General features: G+C 52.6%; 1 protein-coding gene, 1 non-coding gene and 1 pseudogene across 2 annotated transcripts; 2 read left to right on the forward strand and 1 right to left on the reverse strand.

The window, feature by feature from the left end:
* The first annotated feature begins 471 nt into the window (after nt 1-471).
* QRICH2 (glutamine rich 2) lies at nt 472-26,959 on the forward strand. Its single transcript, XM_057716751.1, has 21 exons — nt 472-957; nt 1,414-1,423; nt 2,386-2,465; nt 2,887-2,997; nt 11,236-12,709; nt 12,755-14,212; nt 14,820-14,905; nt 15,582-15,679; nt 16,242-16,356; nt 19,608-19,868; nt 20,593-20,715; nt 20,801-20,875; nt 21,057-21,221; nt 21,338-21,459; nt 22,040-22,105; nt 22,352-22,453; nt 23,061-23,264; nt 23,757-23,904; nt 24,273-24,360; nt 25,114-25,239; nt 26,690-26,959. Exons 1-21 carry the CDS (start codon nt 472-474, stop codon nt 26,872-26,874), a joined length of 5,583 nt encoding a protein of 1,860 aa, XP_057572734.1. The 3' UTR covers nt 26,875-26,959.
* On the reverse strand, nt 8,914-10,940 carry LOC130840818 (cytosolic 5'-nucleotidase 3A-like; annotated as a pseudogene).
* TRNAQ-UUG (transfer RNA glutamine (anticodon UUG)) lies at nt 15,334-15,406 on the forward strand. Its single transcript has one exon. It is a non-coding gene; the product is annotated as a tRNA-Gln (tRNA).
* Nucleotides 26,960-27,315: the final 356 nt, after the last annotated feature.

Raw genomic sequence — 27,315 nt, forward strand, 5'->3', positions numbered from 1 at the left:
CCCACTAGGACAGGCTCTCCTTGGGAGTCTGGGGCGGCTTCAAGGACGCTTAGGTCTCCGCGCCGAGGCCGAGGCCAGCTCTCCTCTCTGCAGGGCGCGTTCTTCCGCGGAATCCCCGGGGCGCGCGCGGGGGAGGGGGCCCACAACAGGGCAGCGAACGGGGCCGCGCACCCCGTTCCAAACGTCTGCCCGCCGCCAGGGCGGGGCACTCCAGGGCTCGAGCTCGGAGACCAGAGATCAGACGGCGGCTGCGGGCTGACAGCAGAGGCTCGGCGGTGCCGGGACCCCCGTTTCCACGGAGCGAAGAGTGGGAAGCCCGGCGGCCGGGCGCTTCCTCTCCGTCCTCCAGGCAGGCCCCAGACCGCGGCTGGACCCGGGGGCAGGGGCGCCCCGGGGCCTGGCAAGAGCCCCGAAAGGCCCCAGAGGTGCGGCAAGCAGTGAGGGGGGCAGGGTCGCCCCAGAAGGGGCACAATGCCGCCCGCGGCGGTGGCCCCCTCGGTCTCCCTCCGGGAGCTGGCCGACCTCGCCATCGGCACCCCGGAGGTGGGTGCCGTCAACTTCACGGCCCTGCACAAGCTCATCGTGGCCATGCTCAAGCACCTCAACCTGCAGGATACGCGGATCGACTTCCAGTCCCCGATGCTCGAGCGGAGTCGCTCCTTCGAGTCCCCGCGGGTCTCGAGCAGCACCCCGCAGGTGGCTGCGCCCAAAGAGAAGCGGAAGGGCAGCGTGATCAGGGCGCAGCCGCAGGCGCTGGAGAGCCAGGTGAAGGACCTGGGCGGGCAGGTCCAGGACCTCAGCCAGCAGCTCAAGACCATGGGGAGCCAGGTGCAAGCCATCGTGACGCACGTGCAGCACCTCCCCTCCGAGGCTGGCGGGCTGGACGCCCGGGACTGGCTGGAAGCGAAGGATCTGGCTTTGGTGACGCAGGGCAAGGCGCAAATAGGGTCTGCGACCGTCGGGAAGGACAGCAAACCGGTCCCCCAGGTGGGCGCGCGGGCTGTCCGCCCCCTCCGGGCCGCTCTCCAGCGCCCCCTGGAGCTGAGCCCCGGAGGCGCACCGCGGGAACGAGGCCGGGGGCCCGGGCCTGCTTGCGGCCTGGGCCCAGCGGCCCGTACTCTACCTTGCAGGGCATGGAGCTGCTCCGGGACATCATGGAAGACGTGAAAATCCTGAAGGAAGCCCAGCAAAAGGCGAAGGAGCAACCTGAGTTGCGCCCCGAGGTGAGGACGGCAGGGACCCCACCCTGGGGAACTGAGTGGCCCCATCTGGGCAGCCTCCTTCCTCCCCTCTGTTTACAGAGCAGCTCACCCACCGCTTGTCAGACACCCAGGCATCCTGAACCCACCCAGAGAGGGGCCGACAACTTCTCAGAATATTCTTTGAGCAAATTTCCTTTAAACTAGAATGAAGAAAGAAGGTGGTGGGTGTTGAGAGACAAAGCTTGGTCTAGGAAGAGGGGGCCTGGAACGGAGAAGGTTATGGGTCACCACCACCATCCTCCCACCTGTAACCCCACTCTCACTGGGATCTTTGCTTCCTGGGAGAGAGAAGCACAAATCCCTCAGCGTAAGCATTTTCCAGGGAACAGCAGAGACCAGAAGCATGTCAGTTCCAGGAGATACTAGGCAATGCTCCTGTTTCAGGCCCACGTGAAGCCCAAGGAGGGGATTTAGAGCTGGGGAAAAAGGAGGCGCAATTAGGAGGAAGCCCAGGGAGAGGCTGAGAAGAGAGAATTGAGGGAGAAGAAAAGCTGGAAGGAGGAGGCGGTCGAGACCCTGGAGGAGACGCACCCACCTCATCCCCAGCCTCCAGCCCCCAGCGGGACTCATTTTTTGCTCTGGGAAGCTCTTCTTTTTAAAATGTAGTGTTTTTAGGTTTGCGGTTGTCTTTGGTTTTCAGACTAAAGGCTTGTTTTACCTTTAGAGTCGTAGATACTGGAGGTTTGCAGAAGTTATAAGGAACCACTTAAGTGGTAGCAATTTGTTTGGGTTCTTTAGAGGCGCTTTTCTCTGTAAGCAACACACGTTCAGAGGCCCTTGAAGGCCCAATCATCTTTGTCCTTGAGAGGCGAGGTCAGCCTCGTTGAGCAGAGCTGGAATGTCTCACTAGTGGGCTGTATGAAAAGCATCCCAGGACCAAAAAAGTTTCCCATCCCTGCATCATTTTAGCTCATGGCACACTCTCTCCGGGTACCACCCACCACACCTGCTTCCCTTCCTCTTGTTGGCCGGGAAAAGAACAAGGAGCCTGACTTACCAGCCTTCTCTTTACCCTCAGTTCCTCTCAGACCAACATACCTCCTCTCCTCTTCTGCCTTGTGTGTGTGTGTGTGTGTGTGTGTGTGTTTGTAGGGGCCACAGGAGGGGCTGCTTTGATCCTCAGTCTCTGAACTCTTCTTCCAGAAACTCCTCCAACGGATTGACCAACTGGAGAAGCTAATTAGAGAAAGGGACGAATTCCTGGTAATAAATATCAGCCAGTTTGGTGGGAAAGGGCTCTCAGGGGCGCCAGGGGGTAGGATGGTTGCCCGCAGCCTGGCCCCCTCTCCTGGGGCTCATCCAGACTCCCACCCCATGTATCTGCATCCCTCCAGGGTAGGGTGGTGTGTGCCCTCTGCCTCTTGGGGTGCCTCCCCTGGAATGAGGGAGCATTCTTTCCATCCCTGCTATCTGGGGCCCACATGGGACAGGAAACCAGCCGCCCAAGACTCACTGGTTACTTGTAGGACAGTGACTTCTCTGGGCTTTGGAAAGACCCACCCAATCCTGTTAGTTCTGTTCTGTTCCTAAAGCTTCCTGGGATTAAACTAGGGGGGGGTGTGTGTTGTATGTTGTATGTGTTTGGGGTGTGTGTGTGCGCATGTATGCTGTCTGTCACTATCAGGAAATAATAAGCCGGAAGGTGGGTGTGATGCCCGGTGCAGAAGAAGCCACCATGGTCACCTGGGAAGAGCTGGAGCAGGCGATTACTGACGGCTGGAAGTCCTCACAAATGGTGAACAAAGGCGGGGGTGGCGGTGGGCTGGGCAGTGGTCTTGGGTGGGGCCCTGAACCTTTTTCCCTTTTTACTGCTATGCAGTGTTCCATTATGTGAACGTTTATAATTTATTCTACAAGTTTTCTATCATGGATATTTTCTAATGTTTTCCCCCAATCTTACAACAAACCATGGTCTAATGTGACATTCACACACGTGAAGGTACTCACAGGGTAAATGCCTAGAAACAGAATTCACTTTTGTGGTTTGGCTAGCTTTTGCCACATTGCCTTTCGTGGGGTGTGGTTCCAGTTTGGACCCCCACCCAAAGAGAGAGAAAGAGAGAGCTTGTTTCTCAATATCCCACCAACACTGTGTGTTGGTACCCACTTTTTTTAGCTTGGTTGATCAGTTAGATGGAAAACAGTCCCAGAGTGTAGTTTTGATTTGCTTTCATAGCTTTTCAAAGGTCCTTTATAGAGTCTGTCCTGAAATGCACGAGTCCCTTCACTATTAGTGGATGAAGGCGACCAACCCTGGAAATAAAACCTCTTCAGGGAGCCTTTTGCTGATGGTAACTTGTACACACGGGTGCACGTGCACACATCTGTCCCGAGGCGGTGCGCAGCGTAACCAAACTAAGTGTTGTTCACCTGAATAAAGTGGATATTTTCAAACGGCCCTCAAGGACAAGGATCAGCTGCCCTTTTGGTCTTGACTTTCCTCTTCCCCTGGCTGTGTGTATCTGGGTCACTCAAAAAGCATCCCATGGATGTACAGACTCCCAGCGGGAAGAGAACCAACCCTTGGGCGCCACCAAGTGGCCATCTGGGGTGCGCCAACTATTGAGGGTACAAAAGACACCCTTCTAGTCTCCCGAGACTGCTTTCCGAGTCTGGGGACCTTCTTCAGAGGAAAGCAGCATCAGACGGAGCTGGAAGAAGAGCCTGCAAACAAAGCGAGTGGCCTAGAGAAAGGTGGCCTCTGCTTTCACTGTTATTTTTTTTTAAGCCAAAGCTTTTTTGACACTTACCCACATGTCACTGTCCTATGTTTTGAGTGAGCAACACATTTCCTCGGGGTGCCAGCAGAAGACACCTGCAAGCCCTAAAAATAAGCCTCGGCAGAAGCACCCCTAGACATTTTCACTTCTCCGGAGGTGAGGAAGTGTCAGGGCTCTGACGGTTGCTCATAATCATGAACGACCCCAGAAGCAGATGAGAATAAATGTAAATGTTAATTTTTGAGACGCAAGAGAGCAAGTAATGACAAGTGCAGGCCTGCACAGACCACAGTGAAGGCAGTGGAGAGTTTCACTGTCTCAAGCTGAAAAGATGCAACCCACTTGAACCCAATTTTTTTTGCATCGTTGGCGGTAACGCTAAGGCAATTGTGAGGCGCGCCATCTGCCTGCATCATGAGTAGTCGGCCAGGCTGGGAAGGAGGGTGTGAGTGCGGGGGCGGGGCTGTGATGGGCACCGAGGAGTAGATTCCATGTTTGCAGATCCAGACACGAGGAAGGAGGCTGCAACTGTCCGTGTAGCAGCTGCAGTTAAAGGAGCTCGGAACTCACATGGAAGATGCCCATCCGAGGACTTGAATGTGAAAGGACACTGACCGTTTCCAAGGGCGTGTTCTGATGGCCAACAGGGCAGTTCTTTGCAGTTTTGTTCATATACACAGAGGTGATGATGGTGGCACTTCTACTCCTCTTCCTCCTCCTCCTTTTCCTCCCCCACCTCCTCATCTTCCTTCACCTCCTTCTCCTTTTCCTCTTCTACCTCTTCCGCTTCCTCCTCCTCTTCCTCCTTCTCCTTTTTCCTCTTCCTTCTCCCCCTCCTCCTTCTCCTCCTACTCTTCCTCCTCCTTTTCCTCCTCTTCTTCCTCTTTCCTCCTCCTCCTCCTGGTACTACTTCTTCTAATGGTCAGAAAGAATGAAAGATTTACCATAACCAGGAAGACCCAATCCTAGCATTGTAGTCAAAACTTGCTTAAGGGACGAAAAAGCTTCCTCAGTTCCTTGCGATCAAGGTAATGAGTCTGGCGTGCCAGCTAGATCCATCGCAATGGGCTTTTAACAATCAGAGGATCCTCCAGTGGCCATTTTACTAGGTCCGTTGATGTTGAGGATAGATGCTCTCTTGCAGAAATAGCGTGTCCGAAGTAAAGGACATTTTGTCTTCAAAGCTTTGTGACCTGACAGGTTAAACAAAGTAGAAAGCAAAAATTAAAACTTATCTGCAGGCCTTCACCTAGCGAAAGGCAGGTGATTGCCTGTTAGGCTGTGCTCACCCTTTGGATATCTTCTGCTTTGGGACCCAAAGAATAGTGGAGCGGTTTAGAAAGGGGCTTCACAAGGTTGAACATGACTTCAACTAACTGGGCAAAATGAGTTAAGTCTGACTTCATGGCACATCCCCAGAGAAGCAGAGCTAAGAATTTCGTCATGTCCTGAGGTCACAGAAATAGCAGGTTGGGGGTTGGGGGTCTCAGTGAAGACACTAAAGACAGAACGTCCCAGTTCCACAGGGACTGCCAGCCAGATCTATCCTGTCTGGAGGGGAGTTCATCTTACACCCTCCTTGTTCAGATCACAACCTAACAGGTTATTAACAGGGAAGAGGAGGCTCAGAGAAATGCCTTTTGACTCAAAATAAAGTCACTGATCCAAATGTATATCTCCCCCCGCCCACACCCACACCCACACACATTTTAGTATCTCTGGATACAAGATGTATTTTGGAGTTGATGGTGTTTTGTAATTAATTGGCAGGGTTTTCCCTTTCCTACCAGTACTTAAAATAATGGTATCTTAAATAGTATCTTAAAATGATACCAACACTTTGATTTCAGACTTCTAGTCTCCAGAACACTTTTCTGTTGTTTGAGTCACCCAGTTTGTGGTACTTTGTTATGGCAACTCCAGAAAATGAATACAACATTCTTGCTGATTTACTGCTTATTTCTATTATTGAGAGAGGGGTACTGAAGTCGCTGGCTCTAATTATAGATTTGCAATTTCTCCTTGCAGTTCTATCAGCTTTTGCTTAATGTATTTTGAAGCTCTGTTATCAGATGCATAAACATTTAGGATTGTTATAGCCTCTTGATGAATTGATTTCTTTATATTAGGAAATGAGCTTTTTATTTTTTTATTTTTATTTTTTAAAGCTCTTTATTGGAATATAATTGCTTTACACTCTTGTACCAGTTTATGAGGTACACCAAAGTGAATCAGCTGTATTTATACACATATCTCCATATCCCCTCCCTCCAGCGACGCCCACCCCGGCTCCTCCTCCTCCCCCAGGAAATGAGCTTTTTAAATTCCCAGTAATAGTCTTGGTTCTGAAGTCTACTTTGATATTAATATAGCGATTCCAGCTTTTTTTCTTTTACAACTGTGAACATGGTGTATCTTTTCCCATTCTTTTTAGTTTTAACCAATTTATGTCTATATGTAAAGTGTGTTTCTTGTAAGCAGCATATAGTAGGGTCTTGCTTATTTAACAAATCTGACAATCTCTGCCTTTTAATCAGGCTGTTTAGATCATTTACACTGAATATGATTATTGATATAGTTAGGGTTGAGTCTCTCATCCTGCAATTAGTGTTCCATTTAGCCCATCTTCTTTGTTCCTTTTCCCCCTCTTTTTCTGCCTCGTTTGAATTATTTGAGAGTTTTTTTTTTTTAAACCTCCTTTGTTGGATTATTACCTATAACTCTGTTATTTTAGTGGTTACTTTAGGGTTTATAGGTTTATACATCTTTAGCTTACCACAATCAACCTTCAAGTGATATTATACCAGTTCAACAGTATAAGAGCTTTACAACAGTATACTTCCAGGGGCCTTTATTCCTGGGTCAGCAAACTTTTTCTGAAAAAGCCAGGTAAATATTTTAGGTTTTATGGGCAATGGCAATCTTTGTCACAGATACTCAGTTCTGCTGTTACTGTGTGAAATCAACCATGAACAATACATAAATGCCTGGATGGGTCTGTGTTCCAATAAAACTTCATTTACAAAAAACAGATGATGGGCTGGATTTGGCCTTCGGGCCAGTTTGCCAGCTCCTGCTTTCAGCTATATTTTCCATGCCTTTTACTTTTGCAGTTGTTCTAAACCCTACGATATATTGTTTTTATGTTTGCTTAGTCAATTCTCTTTTAAAGAGATTTGAATAATAAGACAAGCATCTTATATATTCACCCATGTCATCACAGTTTCCAGTGCTCTTCATTCCTTTGTGTAGATCCAGGTTTCCATCTGGTATCATTTTCCATCCACCTGAAGGATTTCATATAACATTTCTGATAGTGGGGGTCTGCTGTGCATTAATTATTTCAGCTTTTGTATGTCTGAAAACATCTTTATTTTCTCTCTGTTTTTGTTTTTCGTTTTGTCTTCTAGTGAAAATGTTGCATGTGCACATGAGAAGGATGTGTACTCTGGTGCTTTTGAGTGGAGTGTCCTATAGATGCTGGCTGATCCAGTTGGTTTATAGTGTTGTTCAAGTCTATGTCCTTGTTGAGCTTCTGCCCATTAGTTCCACCCCTTATGGAAAGTGGGGCATTGAAGTCTGCAACTGTTACTGTTGAAGTATCTATTTGTCCCTTTAATTCTGCCAGGTTTTCTTCATGGACACTGGGGCTCTGTTGCTAGGTTCCTATGTATATATTTTAAATTGTTGTCTTCCTAATGAATTGACTTTTTTATCAGTATAAAATATCTGTGTCTCTAGTAACAATTTTGCCTTAATTTCTATTTTGTCTGATATTAGTATAATCACTTCAGCCTTCTTTCAGTTGCTGTTTGCATGGGATATCTTTTTTTTTTTTTTTTCTTACATACCATGTAGTTTGTGGGATCTTAGTTGCCTGACCAGGGATTGAACCCAGGCCCACGACAGTGAAAGCACAGAGTCCTAACCACTGGACTGCCAGGGAATTCCTGGGGTATCTTTTTCTATCCTTTTACTTTCTACCTGTTTTTTCCTTTGATCTAACGTGCTTATTGGTGCTTCAATATAGAACATTTGGTAATGACTAGTGACATATAGGTACCAACAGCTTTTTCAAACACCCAGTGCCAATATTTTCTGGAAAAATATTGATTTTCTCCCAAAACAAAATAACCGCATGTAACACAATTTCAGGAGATGGTTATACCATCAGGACAATTCAACCAAATTACAAAAATGGGCAATACTGAAAATCTGGCACATTATTTTACCATTTCATAAAACTTCTTTTTTAACTTCTCCAACCTTTGCCCATGTAAAAAGACTCCTCAAAAATTTTGTGATAACATAAACTACTACAAAATTCACTTCAGAAAAGTAGGAATTTGTTTTTTAAATTTTGGTTTAAGATTTGTTTTTTTTAACTGTTAAAAAAATATGGTGACGGATGTATGGAGAGAGGTAGGGGGAAAGGAGCTTCCAGTTCATGGATTCAATGTGTCTATTTTTTTTTTTAAGATTTGTTATTTATTTATTAATTTATTTTTGGCTGCATTGGGTCTTCATTGCTGCATGTGGGCTTTCTCTAGTTGTGGTGAGTGGGGTCTACTCCTCACTGTGGTGCACAGGATTCTCATTGAGGTGGCTTCTCCTGTTGCAGAGCACAGGCTCTAGGTGCATGGGCTGCAGTAGTTGTGGCACGTGGTCTCAATAGTTGTGGCTCACGGGCTCTAAAGCATAGGCTCAGTAGTTGTGGCACTTGGGCTTAGTTGCTCTGAGGCATGTGAAATCTTCCCGGACCAGGGATCGAACCCATGTCCCCTGCATTATTGGCAGGCGGATTCTTAACCACTGCGCCACCAGGGAAGTCCTGGCAGGCAGATTCTTAACCACTGCACCACCAAGGAAGTCCAGATGAGCAGTTCGTGTGTCAGTTGCATCCATAGGAGAGAGGTCTTGAAGGATGCTTCTCATAGACTCTTCTGTAAGATAGGGTTGGCTACCTCCCATGATTCATCTTGCACTATAAAACAATATCATAAGAGTCCATGTACCTTCTAAAAGCACATCCCCTCTACCATTTAGATATCCAGCTTCTGGAATGTGTCAAACGTTGGCTATTCTGTCTCCCATTCTTAAGCCTCCTTGGGTGTCTCCCAGCAGAATTATGTTATCTTTTAGTTAATTGAAATATTCTGTCAAGGCACTGTCATGTTTGTTAATGTCATGAATTCGTTCTCTTTAAATCCTTGAGTACTCCATTTGCATCAAAATCCATGCAGTTGGCCATGACTTTGACATTCGGGTGATAAACACCAGCTTGATGGATAAGTTCCTCTAGTACATTACTGATACCAGCCAAAAGTAGGAACACAGGAAGACTGTGTGATTGTTTATCAGAGACATTCTTAAGTCTTTCCTTGAATATAACATCAGGTTCTGCCACAATTTCTTTTAAGGGAAGCTTTTAGAAAAGCTGTTCAACAAGCAAGCCATGTGATTTTTAGTATACCATTCTACATTATAAAGATATTTCTCTTCTAGGGTAAGAACAGGATCAATTTCAATAGCATAATATTTGTCCTTTAGTTGCAGTAACTTTTTTCAACACTCATCTGTAGCCAGTTTACAGTTGTCAATAATATCATGACACTTGGGGCACCTCTTCCCTTCCTAGGAAAATCTACGTAATGTCATATTAAAGTCTGTTACTATCTGAAGTTTGACAGCTTCTCCTTTAATAAGATCACAGATAACTTCTCCTACTCTTGTGGGGTTTTTTGGGTTTTTTTAATACATTTATTTATTATTTATTTATTGGCTGTGATGGTTGCCACGCTCAGGCTTTCTCTAGGTGAGCAGGCTACTCTTTGTTGTGGTGTGCAGGCTTCTCATGTTGCAGACCACAGGCTCTAGGTGTGCAGGCTTCAGTAGTTGTGGCACACGGGCTTAGCTGCTCCACGGCATGTGGGATCTTCCCAGACGAGGGATCAAACCCGTGTCCCCTGCATTGGCAGGCGGATTCTTAACCACTGCACCACCAGGGAAGTCCTACTGTATATTTTTTGAGTTATTTTCTTAGTGGGTCATGGCCATGTTCAGTGGAGGGTAATTATCCTTCACTTCCAACGCAGCACCTTTCTGAGTCCTTTGCCTTCTGAATACCAAGTTTCTCCAAACTAGCTGGTAGAAACAGGCACTGTTCCCAACCCCACAAGAGTCTGGAGCGCTGTTCCCTCTAGCTTCGCAGAAGGGTCCTCTCCCCAGTCTGGGTAGTTTCCTCACATGTACGTGCTGGCCATTTCTGTGCTGAGTACCCAAGGGGGAACCCTCTGCAGATTGGCTTTGTCGTCTACGTGCTTGTGCTTTCTTCCCAGTCCTCTGTTCTTTGAGCTCTCACGGCTTCAGTCTCCCTAAGTGCTTATCTCTGTGTCCTCCACACAGGGAGTCTGCTGGGCCCCCCATCAGTCCCCCGTCCCTGCACTGCAGCCTGGCAACCATCCAGGCAGTAAGTCGAGGCATGGACCTCCCCATCTTTCAGGGATTGCTAGTCTTCCTCAGCTGATACCCAGTGTCTAGAAAACCACTATTTCATAGTGGTTGCTTTTTGTGTTTTTGTTTTTGGTTGTTATAGACAGGAGAGTAAATCTAGTCCCTGTTACTGAATTTGGGCTGGAAATGGGAATAACCCATCATTCTTTTTTTTAACAGCTTCTTAATGATCTGCTGTATGGGCTGTCATAAATATATCAGTCCCCTGTTGATAATCTATCTCCATAAACAATGCCGCAGACTGTCTTTGTATATATATCTTGGTACATTCTTCTGTGAGAGTCCTTACAGAAAATTCCTAGCTATGGAATTTCTGCGTTTGTGCTTTACATTTTGAATACACTGTATACTTTCCTTGCAGTGTACACTCTACCACCAGCAATGGGTCAATGATGGAGTAGACTTTATATTGTAAACTCAATAAACTACTCATGTCCTTTATTTGTAGACTCAGCAAGAGTTGGAATTGATCACTTGTATTTTGCAGGTTTCCCCCTGCCTTTTATGAGGGAAATTACGTATTTTGATGCCATTAACAAATGTGCAGATTCTCAAAAATCTGGAGAATTATCCTTCAAGAATGTCAAAGTCGGTCTTTGTGTCCAGTTTAGTTTTGTAAGAGTATTTTTTTTCCCAAGGGCTCTAAATCATCTTAGATACCCCAGACTTCTTTGCCTCCAACTGTTATAATGAGTCCTTTTTACTTAGAGTCACTGATTTCTTTCTCCCTTTTCCACCAGATCTCAGAGTCATCAACAGGAATTCCTAAGCGCAAAGTACAGGGTTCTGTGATATCAAATGATATCATTCCAAGTGGAACCTCCACCAAGTATCCAAGTACTGACCAGGCTGTGGGGTCCGCCAGTGGTTTTATCACAGATAAGACCTTATCAGGAACCAGTGGCATAGGATACTCTGAAGGGGTTACTGGCAGGGAACAAAGCAAAGGTGCCCCTGCTACTGTGTTTCCTGGTAGAGAACAGCACTCCAGGGCCCGTGATGAAGCTGGTGTGGCCAAAGCCCATCCCCCATCTGTGTCCCAATTGAGAACAGAGTCAGATCGTCGCCGGTCTAGAGAGCAGCACAGCTTAGCACATAAACGCAGAGATGAACGAGATGTACACCCTGGCCCATTATATCAAGACGTGTCCTCGGCCACCTTGCCTAGAGAGAGGCATGGTCACATGTCCCCAGATCAGCATGGGGGAGTGTATGGTAGCCAGGGTCAACTCTATGCAAGGCCAGATCAACATGGATTAGGAGCCCTTGGCATGGAGCAGCTTACGTCGCTACAGCCTAGCACTTACATACATGGCGTGTTACCTTTCATTGTGGGTCAGCTTGGAGTGATGCCACCTGGAATGGATGAGCAGGAATTGGTACAAGCTGACATGGCTCAGAGGGATGCGGTGCCACCATTGGTACCTGGCAGAGATCAGCAAGGATTGGAACTACCTGGTACAGATCAGCCTGGTGTGGTTCCCCTTAGCGCCTATCAGCGTGATGTGATACTTCCTGGCATGAACGAGAGTAGTATGGGACCACTTGGCACAGAGCAGCATGGACTGGTACCTCTTGGTGTAGATCAGCATGGATTTGTAATATTTCGCATGGATCAGCAAGGATTGGTGTCACCTGCTTTGATGCAAGTTGCTGCAGATCAGCAAGGTTCTGTACAGCCCAGTTTGGGAATATCTGGCTTCATACAGCCTGGCGCAGAGCGGCATGATATGATCCAGCCTGCTGCAGGTCAGCCTGCTGCAGGTCAGCCTGGTTTTGTGCAACGTGGTGCACGTCACCCTGGATTCGTGCAGCCTGGAATGTATCAGCGAGGTTTGGTGCAGCCTGGTGCAGGTCAGCCTGGTTTTGTGCAACGTGGTGCACGTCACCCTGGATTCGTGCAGCCTGGAATGTATCAGCGAGGTTTGGTGCAGCCTGGTGCAGGTCAGCCTGGTTTGGTGGAACCTGGTGCAGGTCAGCCTGGTTTGGTGCAGGCTGGTGCAGGTCAGCCTGGTGCAGGTCAGCCTGGTTTGGTGGAACCTGGTGCAGGTCAGCCTGGTTTGGTGCAGGCTGGTGCAGGTCAGCCTGGTGCAGGTCAGCCTGGTTTGGTGGAACCTGGTGCAGGTCAGCCTGGTTTGGTGCAGGCTGGTGCAGGTCAGCCTGGTTTGGTGCAGGCTGGTGCAGGTCAGCCTGGTTTGGTGGAACCTGGTGCAGGTCAGCCTGGTTTGGTGCAGGCTGGTGCAGGTCAGCCTGGTGCAGGTCAGCCTGGTTTGGTGGAACCTGGTGCAGGTCAGCCTGGTTTGGTACAGCCTGGAGTGGATCAGCCTGGTTTGGTGCAGCCTGGTGCAGGTCAGCCTGGTTTGGTGCAGCCTGGTGCAGGTCAGCCTGGTTTGGTACAGCCTGGAGTGGATCAGCCTGGTTTGGTGCAGGCTGGTGCAGGTCAGCCTGGTTTGGTGCAGGCTGGTGCAGGTCAGCCTGGTTTGGTGCAGCCTGGTGCAGGTCAGCCTGGTTTGGTGCAGCCTGGTGCAGGTCAGCCTGGTTTGGTACAGCCTGGAGTGGATCAGCCTGGTTTGGTGCAGCCTGGTACAGGTCAGCCTGGTTTGGTGCAGCCTGGTGCAGGTCAGCCTGGTTTGGTGCAGCCTGGTGCAGGTCAGCCTGGTTTGGTGCAGCCTGGTGCAGGTCAGCCTGGTTTGGTGCAGGCTGGTGCAGGTCAGCCTGGTGCAGGTCAGCCTGGTTTGGTACAGCCTGGAGTGGATCAGCCTGGTTTGGTACAGCCTGGTGCAGGTCCATATGGCTTTTTTCAACCTGGTGTATCTATGCCTGGCTTGGTTCCACCTGATGCACATCCACCTGGTCTGGTACAGCCTGGCGCGTATCCACGTGGTTTGGTCCAGTCTGGTGCCTTTCCACATGGTTTCATGCAGCCTGGTGCCGATCGGCGTTCTTTGGTTCAACCTGTAATAGATCAGCGTTGGTTGAGGCAATCTGGTACAGATCGAGGCTTGATACCACCAGGAACAGAGCTTTATGGCTTTCCAACATACCATGCAGATCCTCGAAGTTTTATAACAGCACGCCCATACCAGTATGGTGTGGCACCTCCTGGCAGAGATCAATATGGTCGGATGTCATCATTCCTAGCCAGTCAGGGTTTGGCATCACCAGGGATAGATCAAGAAAGTTTGGTACCACGAGAGACTTATCAACAAGGTTTCTTGCGTCCTGGCTCAGACCAGCGCAGCCCAACCCCATTACGCACAAGCGTGGGATCTGCGCGCCAAGATCAACAGCATTTGGAAACACCTGAAGCAGAGCCGCGTGACCAGGCATATTCTGTGCCAGACTCCCATGGCCCAGGGTACCAAGGTATAGATCAGTACACCCAGGTAGGTTTGGATCCAAATGAAATCTATGACTCAAGCCAACGTGGAGTTTCTGTTCAGACTTCCCCAAGCCAAGATGCCCCCTTTCTCAGGAGCACACACTCCTTTGACTATTTATACCGAGGCTCATCAGAAAGGAGTGATGTGCAGAGTGAGAGACATGATTCACTGGAGAAATTGGCTCCCAGCTTCCCCATAGCGCTGGAAACATTCCATCTGATGGGAGAGCTTGTCGGCCTCTACGTGGAGCTGAAGGAGAACATAAAGGATCTGGTTGATGAGCAAGCTGGCCAAACGGACTTGGAGAAGATCCAGTACCTGCTGGCACTGATGGGTGGGTGCTGCATGCACGGAGGAGAGGCCGCCGTCCTCCTCCTCCTCGCTTGATTTCATCCTTCTCTTTCCCTGGGCCTCTGCCTGAGACCCTGAAAACAGCACTTCCATCCGTAGCCGTTCTGGGTTCTCCCATAGCCTTCAAGGTCCAAGAGATGGGATTAAACCAGTAGGAGTGAAGGAGCCTCAGGAGAGGGGTGAGGCAGCTTCTTATGCCTTTGCCAAACTCTCTGGAGAGCAGCTGGGAAGATGTTGGGGTGAGGGGAAAACGATTGCCTTGGGTTGGGCGGGCAGAGAGAATGTTGAAAAATTAAACTTAACGTTTGCACTTTCACAACTCTAGCTGCAGGGAATAATTAAGATTTTAGAGTTGGGTGGACATTGTGGGTAAGTGGTCCCACAGCCCGTTAGGATATGAAGCATCAGGTGGACTTTTTAGGGCTAAGGATGCTTGTCCCCTAAAAAGACACTCCTTTCTCCCCATCCCCTCCCCCAGCCCCCAGGAAAAGCCAGATAAATGATATGTGTTGTTCTTCATTGTGAGGCCCGAGATGGGGAGCCCGTTGGAAATCTGACCCTTCTGACTCTAAGGTCTCTATTCTCCTTAGTCAAGAAGTCCATACCCCCTGACCTGCAGGAACAGCTGAAGACCTTAAAGACCTTGACCAAAGAAGTTCAGCAGGAAAAAGCGAAAGTAAGTAAGGGAGGGTCCGCCTACTTTGCTTTGAGAGCCAACAATCCCACTTTCACTTCCATCATCATCTCATTGGAGCTGTACAATCCCCTCAGGTGGGAAATGCACCTCAGGCATCAGCATGTTCATTTCCTGGATCTAAAATCTGACTTTCAAAACTATTAAGATTCAGTTGAGCCAACAAGGAGGCCTGAGCTCCTTCCATTACATGTGGCCGTTTCCAATAAAACCCACTGTCACTGGAACAGCCCGGGAGCCAAGTTTGTGGGACTGTCTGGGATCAGCAGTCATGGCGAGGGACTGCTAGGTCTTCAGTCATTCTCTTAATGCTAGCTGCCTACATGCATGGGATGGATGGGTGGGTGGATGCCAGGAAGGGACCTTGGGCTTTGCCAGAGGGTTGAATAGGAATAGGGAATGGGGGGACTTCCCTGATGGTCCAGGGGTTAGGACTCAGTGCTTTGACTGCTGGGGGCCCAGGTTCCATCCCTGGTCGGGGAACTAAGATTCCCGCAAGCTGTGTGGCACAGCCAAAAAAAAAAACAAAACAAAAATAAATTTTTTTTTTTAATTTTAAGAAAAAGGATTAGCAATCGGGGAGGGGCTTGCTGGGACTGCAGAGGTTTAGAAAGTAGAGCTCTCCAGCCTGCCTAATCCTCCTCCATCGGATGCGTAGCTGGAGAAGATGAACAGGATCGTGGAGGGCGACGGGGAGCAAGAAACAGGAAAGGAGGTGAAAGCCGGCCAGCTGAACCTGCAACTGGGCATCCTCAGGTGAAATCCCCCTGCCAGTGCAGCTGCTGCCTGGCATCACGTGTTCTCGGCCGAAGAGGCGACAACAGTCTTTGGCTCACTCACCCTGAATCACTCATCCCTGAACCGACCACAGTCTTTGACCCGGGATTGTGTCTGCCCTTCAGGTTGTCCGTATCTAGTTCAAGTTCCACTAGAAACTAGTGGAAGTTTCCCAGGTCCTTAAAACAGCTCAGTCAGAGCTTGGAAGAGGAAAAACAAACAAAAAAACAATCAAAAAGAAAAACCCCAAATAAACCTCCTTTAGATTCTGTCCCCAGTTGGAAGCTTTGGAGCATTTGCTAGAGCCCCTCAGAGACGTCTGTGTGCAGTGCCAGGGCTCACCCCCTAGAAGCCTCTCAGACCAGCACACTGGGCACCCACCTCCACGACAGGCGGGGCCTTGGACTCCTTAAGAGCCTGCCGGAGCAGGGCGCGAAAGGGCCCCATTCGGCCATCCCCACCCCTGACAGCTGGGGCTCAGCGGTGGTGGGCCCAGGCCCCTGGGCTGGTGGTGGGGCTGGACCGTCTCTCGTGCACGCAGAGTCACCATGGCTGACATCGAGAAGGAGCTGATGGAGCTGAGGGAGAGCCAAGAACGGGGCAAGGTCAGCATGGAACATTCCGTCTCCGAAGCCTCCCTTTACCTGCAGGATCAGGTGAGGGTTCCACACTCTTCAGTCGCAGGGACTAGGGCCCCCTTCAGAGCCGGATGTGAATGGTGGGGATACTGGACTCTGATATATAATTTGCAAATATTTTCTCCTGTTCTGTGGGTTGTCTTTTCACTCTCTTGAAAGTGTCTGCCTTTACATCTTTTTTTTTCTTTTAATTGGAGTATAGTTGATTTACAATGTTGTGTTAGTTGCAGTTGTACAGGCCTTTACATCTTGAGTGTTGCTAAACTTGGTCACCCCAGAATGTTCCCGGTGAGGAGTGTCTGGACTAGGAACAGCCCTCCGGGTGCTCGCAGCAGAAGGATCGGATGGGCAAAGCCACTGGGCCCAGGGTGCTCACGTCAGGAGCCCCTGTGTGCTAGAGGCCCCTTTCTGGGCCCACTCCAACTTGGCCAAGACATTGCTGGGCACCATTGCATGACCCAGAGCTGACTGTCCCATGTAGGACACCAGTAGATAGTGTGTTGGAGGGTCACCTGTCATCCCACAGCTCACGCCTGAGCCCAGCAACCCCCAGGGCTCCCCAGGGCCTCACCCGGGAGGGCATCCGTTCCCTGCTGCCAGGCCCGGCCTCCTGACTCTTCGGAAAAGTGTCGGCTCTTCTGGTGGCAAGAGTCTTGCTGAGCTCAGGCAACAGGGAGCCTGGCTGAAATACACACGTGTAGAGGAAAGTGGGAAAAGCAGCATTTCTAGGCCAAGCGGGCAGTCTGGCCCGGGCCACTACCTGTCTGTCTTTCTGTGTCTTCTTTTGTGTCCATCTTTGCCTCTGTGTCCTCTTCTTCATCCATCGCTCTCAAACCCCCCCCCCCCCACATCTCTCTTCCCTTCTGCTCTCAATCAGCCTTCTTATCTCACACACGGTCCAAAAGGGCTTCCCCGGGCCTTGTAATGTCACACACTTCCAAGAAAAGGGGCCTGAGGTGGCTCAGCCCCTCTCTCTGAACCAGGACAAGACGTCACAGGTCTACCCGGGACCAATCATTTGTGGGGACAAACTAGGACCGTGGGATCCAGAAGAGAGCAGGAGGGCCAGCGGAGGGAGTTTGTTCCCACCCAGGCCGTGAGAGGCCCCTGTAGTGGCAGCACTTGTCACATTTCCTCTCTCTTTATCTATTTTTAGTTGAAATGTAGTTGATTTACCATATTATATCAGTTTCAAATGCAAAAATACTGTTTCAGTATTTTTATAGATTATATTCCATTTAAAGTTTTCATAAAATAATGGCTCTGTTTCCCTGTGCTGTACAATATGTTCTTATAGCTTGTTTATTTTATACATAGTAGTTTGTACCTCTTAATCCCCTCCCCCCTTCTCTCCCCACACTGGTAACCGCTAGTTTGTTCTCTAGATCTGTGAGACTGGCTCTGTGTTGTTATATTCACTAGTTTTATTTTTTTAGAGTCTACATATAAGTGACAACATACAGTATTTGTCTTTCTCTGTCCGACTTATTTCACTAAGGATAATACTCTCTGGGTCCCTCCATGTTTTTGCAAAGGGCAAGATTTCATTCTTTTTAATGGCTAAGTAGTATTCCATTTTATATATAAACCACATCTTCTTTATCCACTCATCTATTGATGGAAACTTACGTTGCGGCCATATCTTAGCTATTGTAAATAGTGCTTCTATGAACATTGGGGTGCATGTATCTTTTTTGGGGGGGGGAGGTGCATGTATCTTTTTGAATTAGTGTTTTCATTTTCTTCAGATAGATACCCGGGAGTGGGATTGCTGGATCATATGGTAGCTCTATTTTTAGTTTTTTAAGGAACCTCCATACTGTTCTCCATAGTGGCTGCACCGATTTACATTCCCACCAACAGTGCAAGAGCATTCCCTTTTCTCCACACCCTCTCTAGCATTTACTGTTTGTAGATTTTCTGATGATGCCCATTCTAACCAGTGTGAGGTGATACCTCGTAGTTTTGATTTGCATTTCTCTAATAATTAGCAATGGGTTTTTTTGTTTTTTTTTAATTAATTTATTTTATTGGCTGTGTTGAGTCTTTTTTGCTGTGCGCGGGCTTTCTTTTAGGTTGTGGCAAGTGGGGGCTACTCTTCGTTGTGGTGCGCGGGTTCCTCATTGCCGTGGCTTCTCTTGTTGCGGAGCACTTGCTCTAGGCGCGTGGGCTTCAGTAGTTGCAGCACGTGGGCCCAATGGTTGTGGCTCACGGGCTCTAAAGCGCAAGCTCAATAGTTGTGGTGCACGGGCTTAGTTGCTCCGTGGCATGTGGGATCTTCCTGGAGCAGGGATCGAACCCGTGTCCCCTGCATTGGCAGGCAGATTGTCAACAACTGCGCCACCAGGGAAGCCCATAATTAGCAATGTCGAGCACCTTTTCATGTGCCTGTTGGCCAGCTGTATGTCTTCTTTGGAAAAATGTCTGTTCAGGTCTTCTGCCCATTTTTTAATCATGTTGTTTGTTTTTTTGATATTGACTTGTATGAGCTGTTTATATATGTTGGATATTAACCCCCACCGGTCATATCATTTGCAGATATTATCTCCCATTCCGTAGGTTGTCTTTTCTTTTTGTCGATGGTTTCTTTTGCTGTGCAAAAGCTTTTAAGTTATAATTAGGTCTCATTTGTTTATTTTTGCCTTCGTTTCCTTTGACTTAGAAGACAGATCCAAAAATATATATATATTGCTATGATTTATGTCAAAGAGTGTTCTGCCTATGTTTTCCTCTAGAGGTCTAAGGTTTCTGGTCTTACAGGTCTTTAATTCATTTGGAGTTTATTTTTGCATATGGTGTGAGAAAATCACATTCTCTTGTTATTTACATGCTGGATGGGGACAGAGCCTGTGTGAGCCCACCCCTCATGTCCCCAGGGCCTGGAGCAGGGCCTGTGTGTCATCGGGGTCCTCAAAGTGTTTGTGGGTTGACTAATGGACATCACCACTTTAGGATTTAGCTAGAGGAGATGTGTTCTCACACTGCACCAATGGGCTGGCTGCAGAAATGTCCAGAAGCCTCCTTCCTGCAAGGGCTTTATCCGTATCAGTGCTACCCTCCCTGGGAACTCTGGTCACTATTTCATAGACAGAGGTCGAGCGCCTCCCATGTGCTGTATACCCTGCGAGGCACCGGGGCTGCGGGACGGCCCAGATCACGCAGGCCAGGGCTGAAAGCACATGCTGGTGGTGACTGTGTGGACGCAGCGTAGACGCGGCATGGCTGGGCCTCGCTCACTGCCCCGCACCCACCCTCGCGCCCACACCCAGCTAGACAAGCTCAGGACCATCATCGAGAGCATGCTGGCCTCGTCCTCCACGCTGCTGTCCATGAGCGTGAACATGGCCCCGCACAAGCCGCTGACCACCCTGGCACCTGGCCAGATTGACCCTGCAGCCACCTGCCCAGCCTGCAGCCTGGACCTGAGCCATCAGGTCAGCACGCTGGTGCAGCGCTACGAGCAGCTCCAGGACATGGTCAACAACCTGGCGGCCTCCCGACCCTCCAAGAAGGCCAAGCTGCAGAGCCAGGTGATGCCGCCCGCCTCCCTCCTGTGTGACCACACGCGGCCCGCCTGCGGGGAGACGCTCAGGGAGTCCCCGGCGGGGGGGGAGGGATGTTTGGGCCACTTCTCCAGGGGTGGAGCCCTTTAACGAGTGCACAGAAGTCCCTGGTCTTTCCATAGGGTCACAGCAAGGGCAGCCATAGAGCTGGCTCTGGGGACAGGGGACCGTGGGGAAGGGCTGGCTCCATGGGTGGGGACGGCAAGGCCAGCTGAGGGGCGGGACAGTGCCATTCACGTGCCTCAAGATGCTGGCATAGCTGTAGGATTCATTGCCACCCCTTCACGCCGGTCTTCTGGGCCCCTTCCCGCTTCCCCTTCAAAGGGTAGCCCTGCTGGTGGGGCAGGGAACGACACAAGTCCCTGAGGCCTGCTGCTTAGACTCTAGAATTCAGATTCAGCTCAGAGCAGGTGGGGAGGCTGTAGCCCACACCCCAACTCTCAGGGGCCCCAGGGCAGCTCACCACTCCTGAGCCTCGAGACCACCTCTACTGATCACCCGCCCCCATGGACCAGGTTCCTCAAGGCTAGTCCATGGGGAGATGGGAAATTGTGATGGCAACCGAGGAGATGCAGAATGGGGTCCGAAGTTGACGTGGCTGCCGGGTGATGTTCTAAAGGCTGACTCACCAGGGGCAGCAGTACCCCTTGGGGGTGCCTCAGGGAGCCTTGTCTTTGTCCTTCTGCCGCAGGACGAAGAGCTGCTGGGCCGTATCCAGAGTGCCATCCTGCAGGTGCAGGGTGACTGCGAGAAACTCAACATCACCACCAGCAACCTCATCGAGGACCATCGGCAGAAGCAGAAGGACATTGAAGTGAGGGCCGGCAGGGCGGCGGGGGCGGGGCCGAGGGGCAACCCCGGTTCCTTGCTCCTTATTCTCTGCTCCCTCGGCCTCCCAGGTGTTGTACCAGGGTCTGGAGAAACTGGAGAAAGAAAAGGCCAACAGGGAACACCTGGAGATGGAGATCGACATGGTAAGGCCAGGCCCAAGGGACCACCCTGCATCCCAAGAGGTCCCACTACTTGTTCTTCCAAAGGCCGGGAGAGGGGAGCCGGAGGAGGGATGTGGGTTCAGTGCTGGGGCTGACGCTGCGGGGAGGGGGGGCCCTCCATGGCTGTCTCCCATCTGGGGGGCCTTGTCCTCTCTCCTGGCAGAAAGCCGACAAGAGTGCCCTGGCAGCCAAAGTGAGCCGGGTCCAGTTTGATGCCACCACGGAGCAGCTCAACCACATGATGCAGGAGCTGGTGGCCAAGATGAGCGGGCAGGAGCACGACTGGCAGAAGATGCTAGACAAGCTCCTGGTAGAGATGGACAACAAGGTGAGGGCGGGACGCTCCAGGGCCCCCTGTGCTGGGACAGTGCCATCTTCTCCGGGTGCCACAGGCCCGCACCTGCTTTCCCAGACCTCACCTGGGCCCCCCCCCCCCCCCGACAGCTGGACCGCCTGGAGCTGGACCCAGTGAAGCAGTCGCTGGAGGATCGCTGGAAATCTCTGCGACAGCAGCTCAAAGAGCACTCCCCCCTCTACCAGGCAGACGAGGCAGCCGCCATGCGGAGGTGAGGCCTGGGAGGGGACGGGCAGGCGGGCTGGAGGGTCCCCAGAGGAGCAGCTCCCACCAGCACACAAGCACACGGTGTGTTCAGAGGGAATGGCTGGTCCTGCCTGGGACCATCCCGCAGCAGGAGTCACAGGTTTGGAGCGTGCTGAGAGAGGGAGGGGAGGGAGGCGTAGGCTCTCTGGGCACAGATGGGAGGGGGTCTACAGCCCCCAGAGCTGAGAGCACTCCTGGGGGCCTGGCCCATGGCAGCTTGAGTCCTAGGATTTCCATTCCTGGCCACCAGAGGGCCCCCGAGGCTTACGCAGGGCAGCCCTGGGGCCTGGGGAGCCCTGCGGCTTTGGGTTGGTGTGGGTGGGTACTGGGTGTGTGTCCAGAAGCGGGCATGTCTAGGAGCTGGTGAGTTCCCCAGGGAGCTGAGCCCGGATCTGCCTCTGGTGGCCTGGGGCCTGTCACTCTGGGCACTGGCGTCCAGCCTGCCTGGCCCACAGAGAGCCAGGTCCCACTGGTTTCTCCATCTCTCGCATCCGGGACCCTCTGGGCAGGGCACTCACCCCCGGTGCGTGTCCCACTCCTCACAGGCAGCTCTTGGCACATTTCCACTGCCTCTCATGTGACCGTCCCCTGGAGACACCTGTGACTGGACAGTGAGTGCCTCCAGCTGGTGGCCGTAACGGGGGCGGGCACGGCTGGGCGGCCTCTCCTGTATTCCCCGCCTCGACTCCTGGCTCCTCCTCTCTCACGGGTCCACTCCGTTCGCCTGGGCTGCTCCCACCCCTTGTCCCTCGGCCCCAGGCCGGAAGGCCCCTCGGGCAAGTGGAGAAGTGGAGTGTGGGGAGTGGGCGGTGGGTTTGCACAATGGGGTTTCTCACACGCCAGCCTTCCCCGTGCAGAGTCATCCCCGTGACTCCTGTGGGCCCGGTCCTGCCGGGGCACCGGTCCATCCGCCCCTACACGGTCTTTGAACTGGAGCAGGTCCGGCAGCAGAGCCGCAAGTATGGGCAGAGGAGTCCTGTCCAGGGCTTTGCAGGGGGATCTGGAGGGTGAGAGTAGGGGCTCCTCCTCGTGGCTGGGATACGGAGTTGGGGCGGGGGCGGGGCGCTGCTGGGGGTTTTCTGAAGGAACTCCCAGCTCTTCCCAGGGCGAGAGCATCGGAGGAGAATGCAGACTGTAGACCCACCTGCCTCTGGGTCCCTACGAGGCATCCTGGGGGGGCGTTGCCCCTGAGCCCCCTTTCCCTGCTCACAGCTGGCATGGGAGAAAGGGAGGGGGTGACTCCGTCAGTGTGTGGGAGGAGGGGGTGGGGGGCGTGTGTCACGCTTCCTGGGGCTCCTGCTCTCCTCCCCACAGCTTTCCCATCTCCTAAGGCCGGGGGTTCCGTGGAAAGGATGGTTTTCAGACTGCACTTGGAGCCCTAGGGGGACCAGGGGTGCAGGGCCAGGATGAGGGGCCGATGGAGCTGGGCTTCTCTGCCTCTGGCTCTCCTGCCGTTCCCAGCTCAGGAAACCTTCCCCGGCGCGTCCGGCCCAGGTCCCCGGGGCTCTGTGGAAGGGGAGGATGTGGGGGCGTGGCTCACCCCTCCGCGGGGCCCGCCCCCCGCAGCCTGAAGCTGGGCGGCACCGCCTTCCCCCGGGGCGACCTGGAGCAGCTGGAGCGGGGCGTGGGGCGCCTGCGCCGCATGCACTCCAAGATGCTGATGGACATCGAGAAGGTGCAGGTCCACTTCGGGGGCTCCGTCAAGGCCAGCAGCCAGACGATCCGCGAGCTGCTGCACGCCCAGTGCCTCAGCTCCCCCTGCTACAAGCGGTGGGCGGCCAGGCCCGGGGGCCCCCCGGGAGGGGTCAGCGTCTGTCCGCCCACAGCGCACCCACTGCCAGAGAGCTGGCCCAGAGGAGGGCAGTGTGTGTGTGTGTGTGTGTGTGTGTGTGTGTGTGTGGAGTGTGTGTGTGCGCGCCTGAGGGGTGGGGCCTGTGGGAGAGAGTATGTGATGTCTGAGTGTGTGTGTGAACACGTGTATAAAGCTGTATGAGACCGTGTGTGAGAGTATGTGGGAATCTGTGTGGAAGCACGTGTAAGTGTGTGACTATGTGAACGTGTATGTGTGTGTGTGTGAGAGAATATGTGTGTGAGGAGGTGTGAGTGTGTGTGTGAACGTGTGAATGTTTGAGAATGTCCAGTCCTGGCTCGAGCAGTGGCCCCTGGCGACCCCTGGGAGTACTGGCCCCCCTGCCCCCGTCCCCACCCTAGTGGTGTCCCAGGCCACACCCACTCCCCGTGACTCCGCCGTCTTCACCGCAGGCTGCCAGATGTGGCTGATTACACCTACTCGACGGTGCCCCGGCGCTGCGGGGGCAGCCACACCCTGACCTACCCCTACCGCCGCAGCCGCCTGCAGCACCTGTCGCAGGGCCTGTACCCCACCGAGGAGATCCAGATCGCCATGAAGGTGGGGGCCGTGAGGGAGGGGGCCCTGACGTGACCCCAGACTCTCAGGTCCCTCTGGAAAAGCCACCAGAAGTCCCCTCCTCGGCCCTCGGCCTCGGGGCGATTTCTTAATCAGACTGAGTCAGAGCCTCCAGTTCGTATCCTTTCCTGGGAAAAAGAATGCTGCCTCGGCCACTTGCCCACCTGGCACTACAGCCTCCACCACGGGCCCCCCTTCACCTGGCCGCTCGGCCCTGGTGCCGCCCAGAGTCCCCTCGAGGGCTCCGAGCACCAGTTGGTGGCGGCATCAAAAGAGGATGGCCCTCTGGGAAGCAGGACAGGACAGCTCCGGGCAGCAGGTGGTAATGGGCCCCCCACCCATCTCCACAGCACGATGAGGTGGATATCCTGGGCCTGGATGGACATATTTACAAGGGACGGATGGATACAAGGCTGCCAGACATCCCGAACAAAGACAGTGAGTGTCCAGGTGGCCCAGAGGCCCCCAGGCTCCCTGCTTGGGTCCCACAGGGTCCGTCCAGCTCCTGCAGGCCCAGGCACTTCTTGGGGCCGCCGGGCCCCGACTGCCCTCCTCCTCCACCTCCCTGACTCCAGACGTCCAGGTCTCCAAAAGCCCCCAGGTCAGTGTTGGCAGAAGGGGGACAGCTGTCCAGTCTCAGCCAATTAGCTGGGATGTCACGGCCCCATCTTTTCCTGCCAACCTTCACCCTCAGGCTGCCACCCCGGTTCTCCTGCCTAAGCCTCTGTTCCCCGCATCACCGCGGCCAAGTCCTACTCCTTCTTCAAAACTCAAAACACCCTCTCCTGCGCGAGTCCCCCATCACTTTGTGAATCTCCTGTGTCCTAGGATGTCCCCTTCAAAGTTAGCCACCCTGAGGTGTGCTCTTTGCCACTTCCCACTGGGTCTCCCACCTTTCTAGCTGCCTCCCTTCCCGAACTGTAAACCCGGGGTCAGAACTCACCCAGCACCTGGCACGGGGCTGATGTCTGTGGATGGATATCTGAGTGAGTGGGTAGATGGACAGACGGACAGACATATGGGTGAACGAGGAGCTTATAAGGGGCATATCCACGAATTCAGACCGAGAAGGACGCCAGCTGAGGCTGGCTGAGACCAGCAGCCCTGCAGCCCTCTCTCCCTCCCCGTGGGTCCCGAAGAGCTCCCACCCAGCGTCTCAGAACTGACCTCCCCTCCACCGTCTCCCATCAGACTCAGGGATGAAGCACAAGGCCAAGCAGTCCCGGCCGCACGTGCACCGGCAGCAGACCCTCAGCGACAGCAGCCAGCTGCCCTCGCGGCCTCAGAGCGCCCAGATGCTGGCTGGCAACAACTCAGGTAGCTCCTCTCCGGATGGAGGGTCCTTCTGGGTGGCATCGGCACTGCCCCGAACCTCTCCTCCTTGCCCTGCCGGCCCCTTTCCTGCGCATGACTGGTATATACCTTTATTTCCCTGGAGATAGGAAGGGCCTGGGAGCTGAGGGACGGGATACAAGGGAGGAGAGAGAAAACCCTTCACTGCTGAGTGCTTGATATGCTCCAGGTCTGTGGGCAGTTACTGCTACTGCCCCCATTTCACAGAAGAAGAAACAGGGGCAGGGTTGCAGCCCAAGCTCTGGCTCCAGGCCCAAGTCCTTCCCCTGCTCTCCCCAGAGGGACTAAATCCTGCCTGAAAGTCAGAGGGCTAAGGGTTCCCCTGGGGTTTGGCTACACATGGGGGCCAGAGAGGGACACTGGTCTGCAGCCAGGAAGCTCCATCACTTCCAGGTGACTCTGCGCACATCTCCCCCTTCTGGCAGGTTTCCTCGTCTGTTAATAAAAGGGTGCTGGGTTAGGGCTACTTGGTTAGGCTCCCGCTTGAGAGTCTAAGAAAGGTGCTGAATTCTTCCCATAAAAAGTTATGCACCCACAAAGCTTTGCAGCTACTTGCCGGAGGCTCAGGGACCCCACCCCCCACCCCCGCCCAGGTTAAGAGCCCCAGCCCTAGGGGCTCTTTACTCACCCTTCAGTGCCAGCATTCAGTAAGTGCCTGGAGGAAGCAGAAACAGAGTAAGTGACAGTGATGGTCGCTTGGCCTCGCCTCTGTTGAGGGCTCCTCATCCGCCAGGTGCTGCCGAGGAGCTTTAAACACATGTGAACCAATTTCAATCCTCACGCACTAAAAGGTAGGGACCATTGTTAGTCCCATCTATGGCTGAGAAAGCTGAGGCACAGAGAGGTTAAAGTACTTGCCCAAGGTCACACAGCTAGGAAGCAGCTGAGCTGGAGTTCAAAGCCAAGCCTTCTGGCCCCAGAGCCAGCGCTGGTGACACAGGCTGAAAGCCGGGGATGGAGGATTCAGCAGTGGACAGACAGCAGGGGTCTGTGGCTCTGGCTCCCAGAACTGTTTTCTTGGGGGTATTTAGCTTTTCTCTCCCCAGCACTCCACCATCTACTCCAAGGGCATTTAAAACGTTATGGGAGAGAGAGGGAGAGTAGTCTTAGGGAAAATTCCTGGGCCCATTTATGTCAATATTGCCCAAACAGTCTCTGTATTAATAGAGGGAATATTACCAAAGAGGCAGGCTCTTGGCCCCTAGTGAGGTCTTGTTTATTTTTAACTCAGAGGGATTCTAAAGGAGAATGGCTTAGGGGGTCGTACGAGGGCTTGGCCCCTCCAGCATGAGGCCCCAGCTCGGCCTGGCTCCTGAGGCTGCTCCCGACTTCCCCGGGCTTTGGGCAAGCTGGGGCGGGCCACTGGTGGACCTGGGAGCGAGCCAGAGCCATCTCAGCCCCTCCTGTCTCGCAGCTCCTTCCCGTCAACGGAAAGACAGACCCGTCTCCACGGAGGGGCGCCTCTCCCAGCCGAACACTGGCCACCTGCCCAGCGAGGTGGCAAACCTGCCAGCAGGGCTGGAGATGCACATGGATGTGCCTCCTGGGGAGGGGCTCGAGGAGCCCACCCGGGGGCCGCAGTCCACCACTGCTCACTGAGCAGAGCTATAAATAAATGTTTAGGAAAAAGCTCAGGACCATGTGGCTTCTCTGGTCCTGGCTCAGGAAGGTGGAGAGGGAGGGGCCGCTGCAGGTTGGGCGGCAGACCTCTGGCAGCGGACAGGCCGTGGCCCCCCCAAACAGATCAAGCTGTTCTCTGAGGGTGCCAGGGCTTTGAGAGGACTGACTGTTGCACCCAGGGCAAGGGGGAGGCAGCACAGGCCAGACCCCAGATTCCAGGCACTGGTGGGCCTGCAAGGGGTCTGCCCTCTCCTGACCCCGACTGGACCCAGTGCTGCACCCTTCCACCTGGGAGGCTGGCCAGGCACTCTGGAGAGGTCAGGATGCTTTACGTCCGTGCTCGAGCTGCACCTTGGAGCGAAAGTAAGGGTGGCAGCCCTCCCACTGCTGGCACTGAGGCTCCTGGCACATCCTGGTGGG

Source organism: Hippopotamus amphibius, chromosome 17, assembly GCF_030028045.1.
Source record: "Hippopotamus amphibius kiboko isolate mHipAmp2 chromosome 17, mHipAmp2.hap2, whole genome shotgun sequence".
In the NCBI taxonomy this organism is placed as follows: Eukaryota; Metazoa; Chordata; class Mammalia; order Artiodactyla; family Hippopotamidae; genus Hippopotamus; species Hippopotamus amphibius.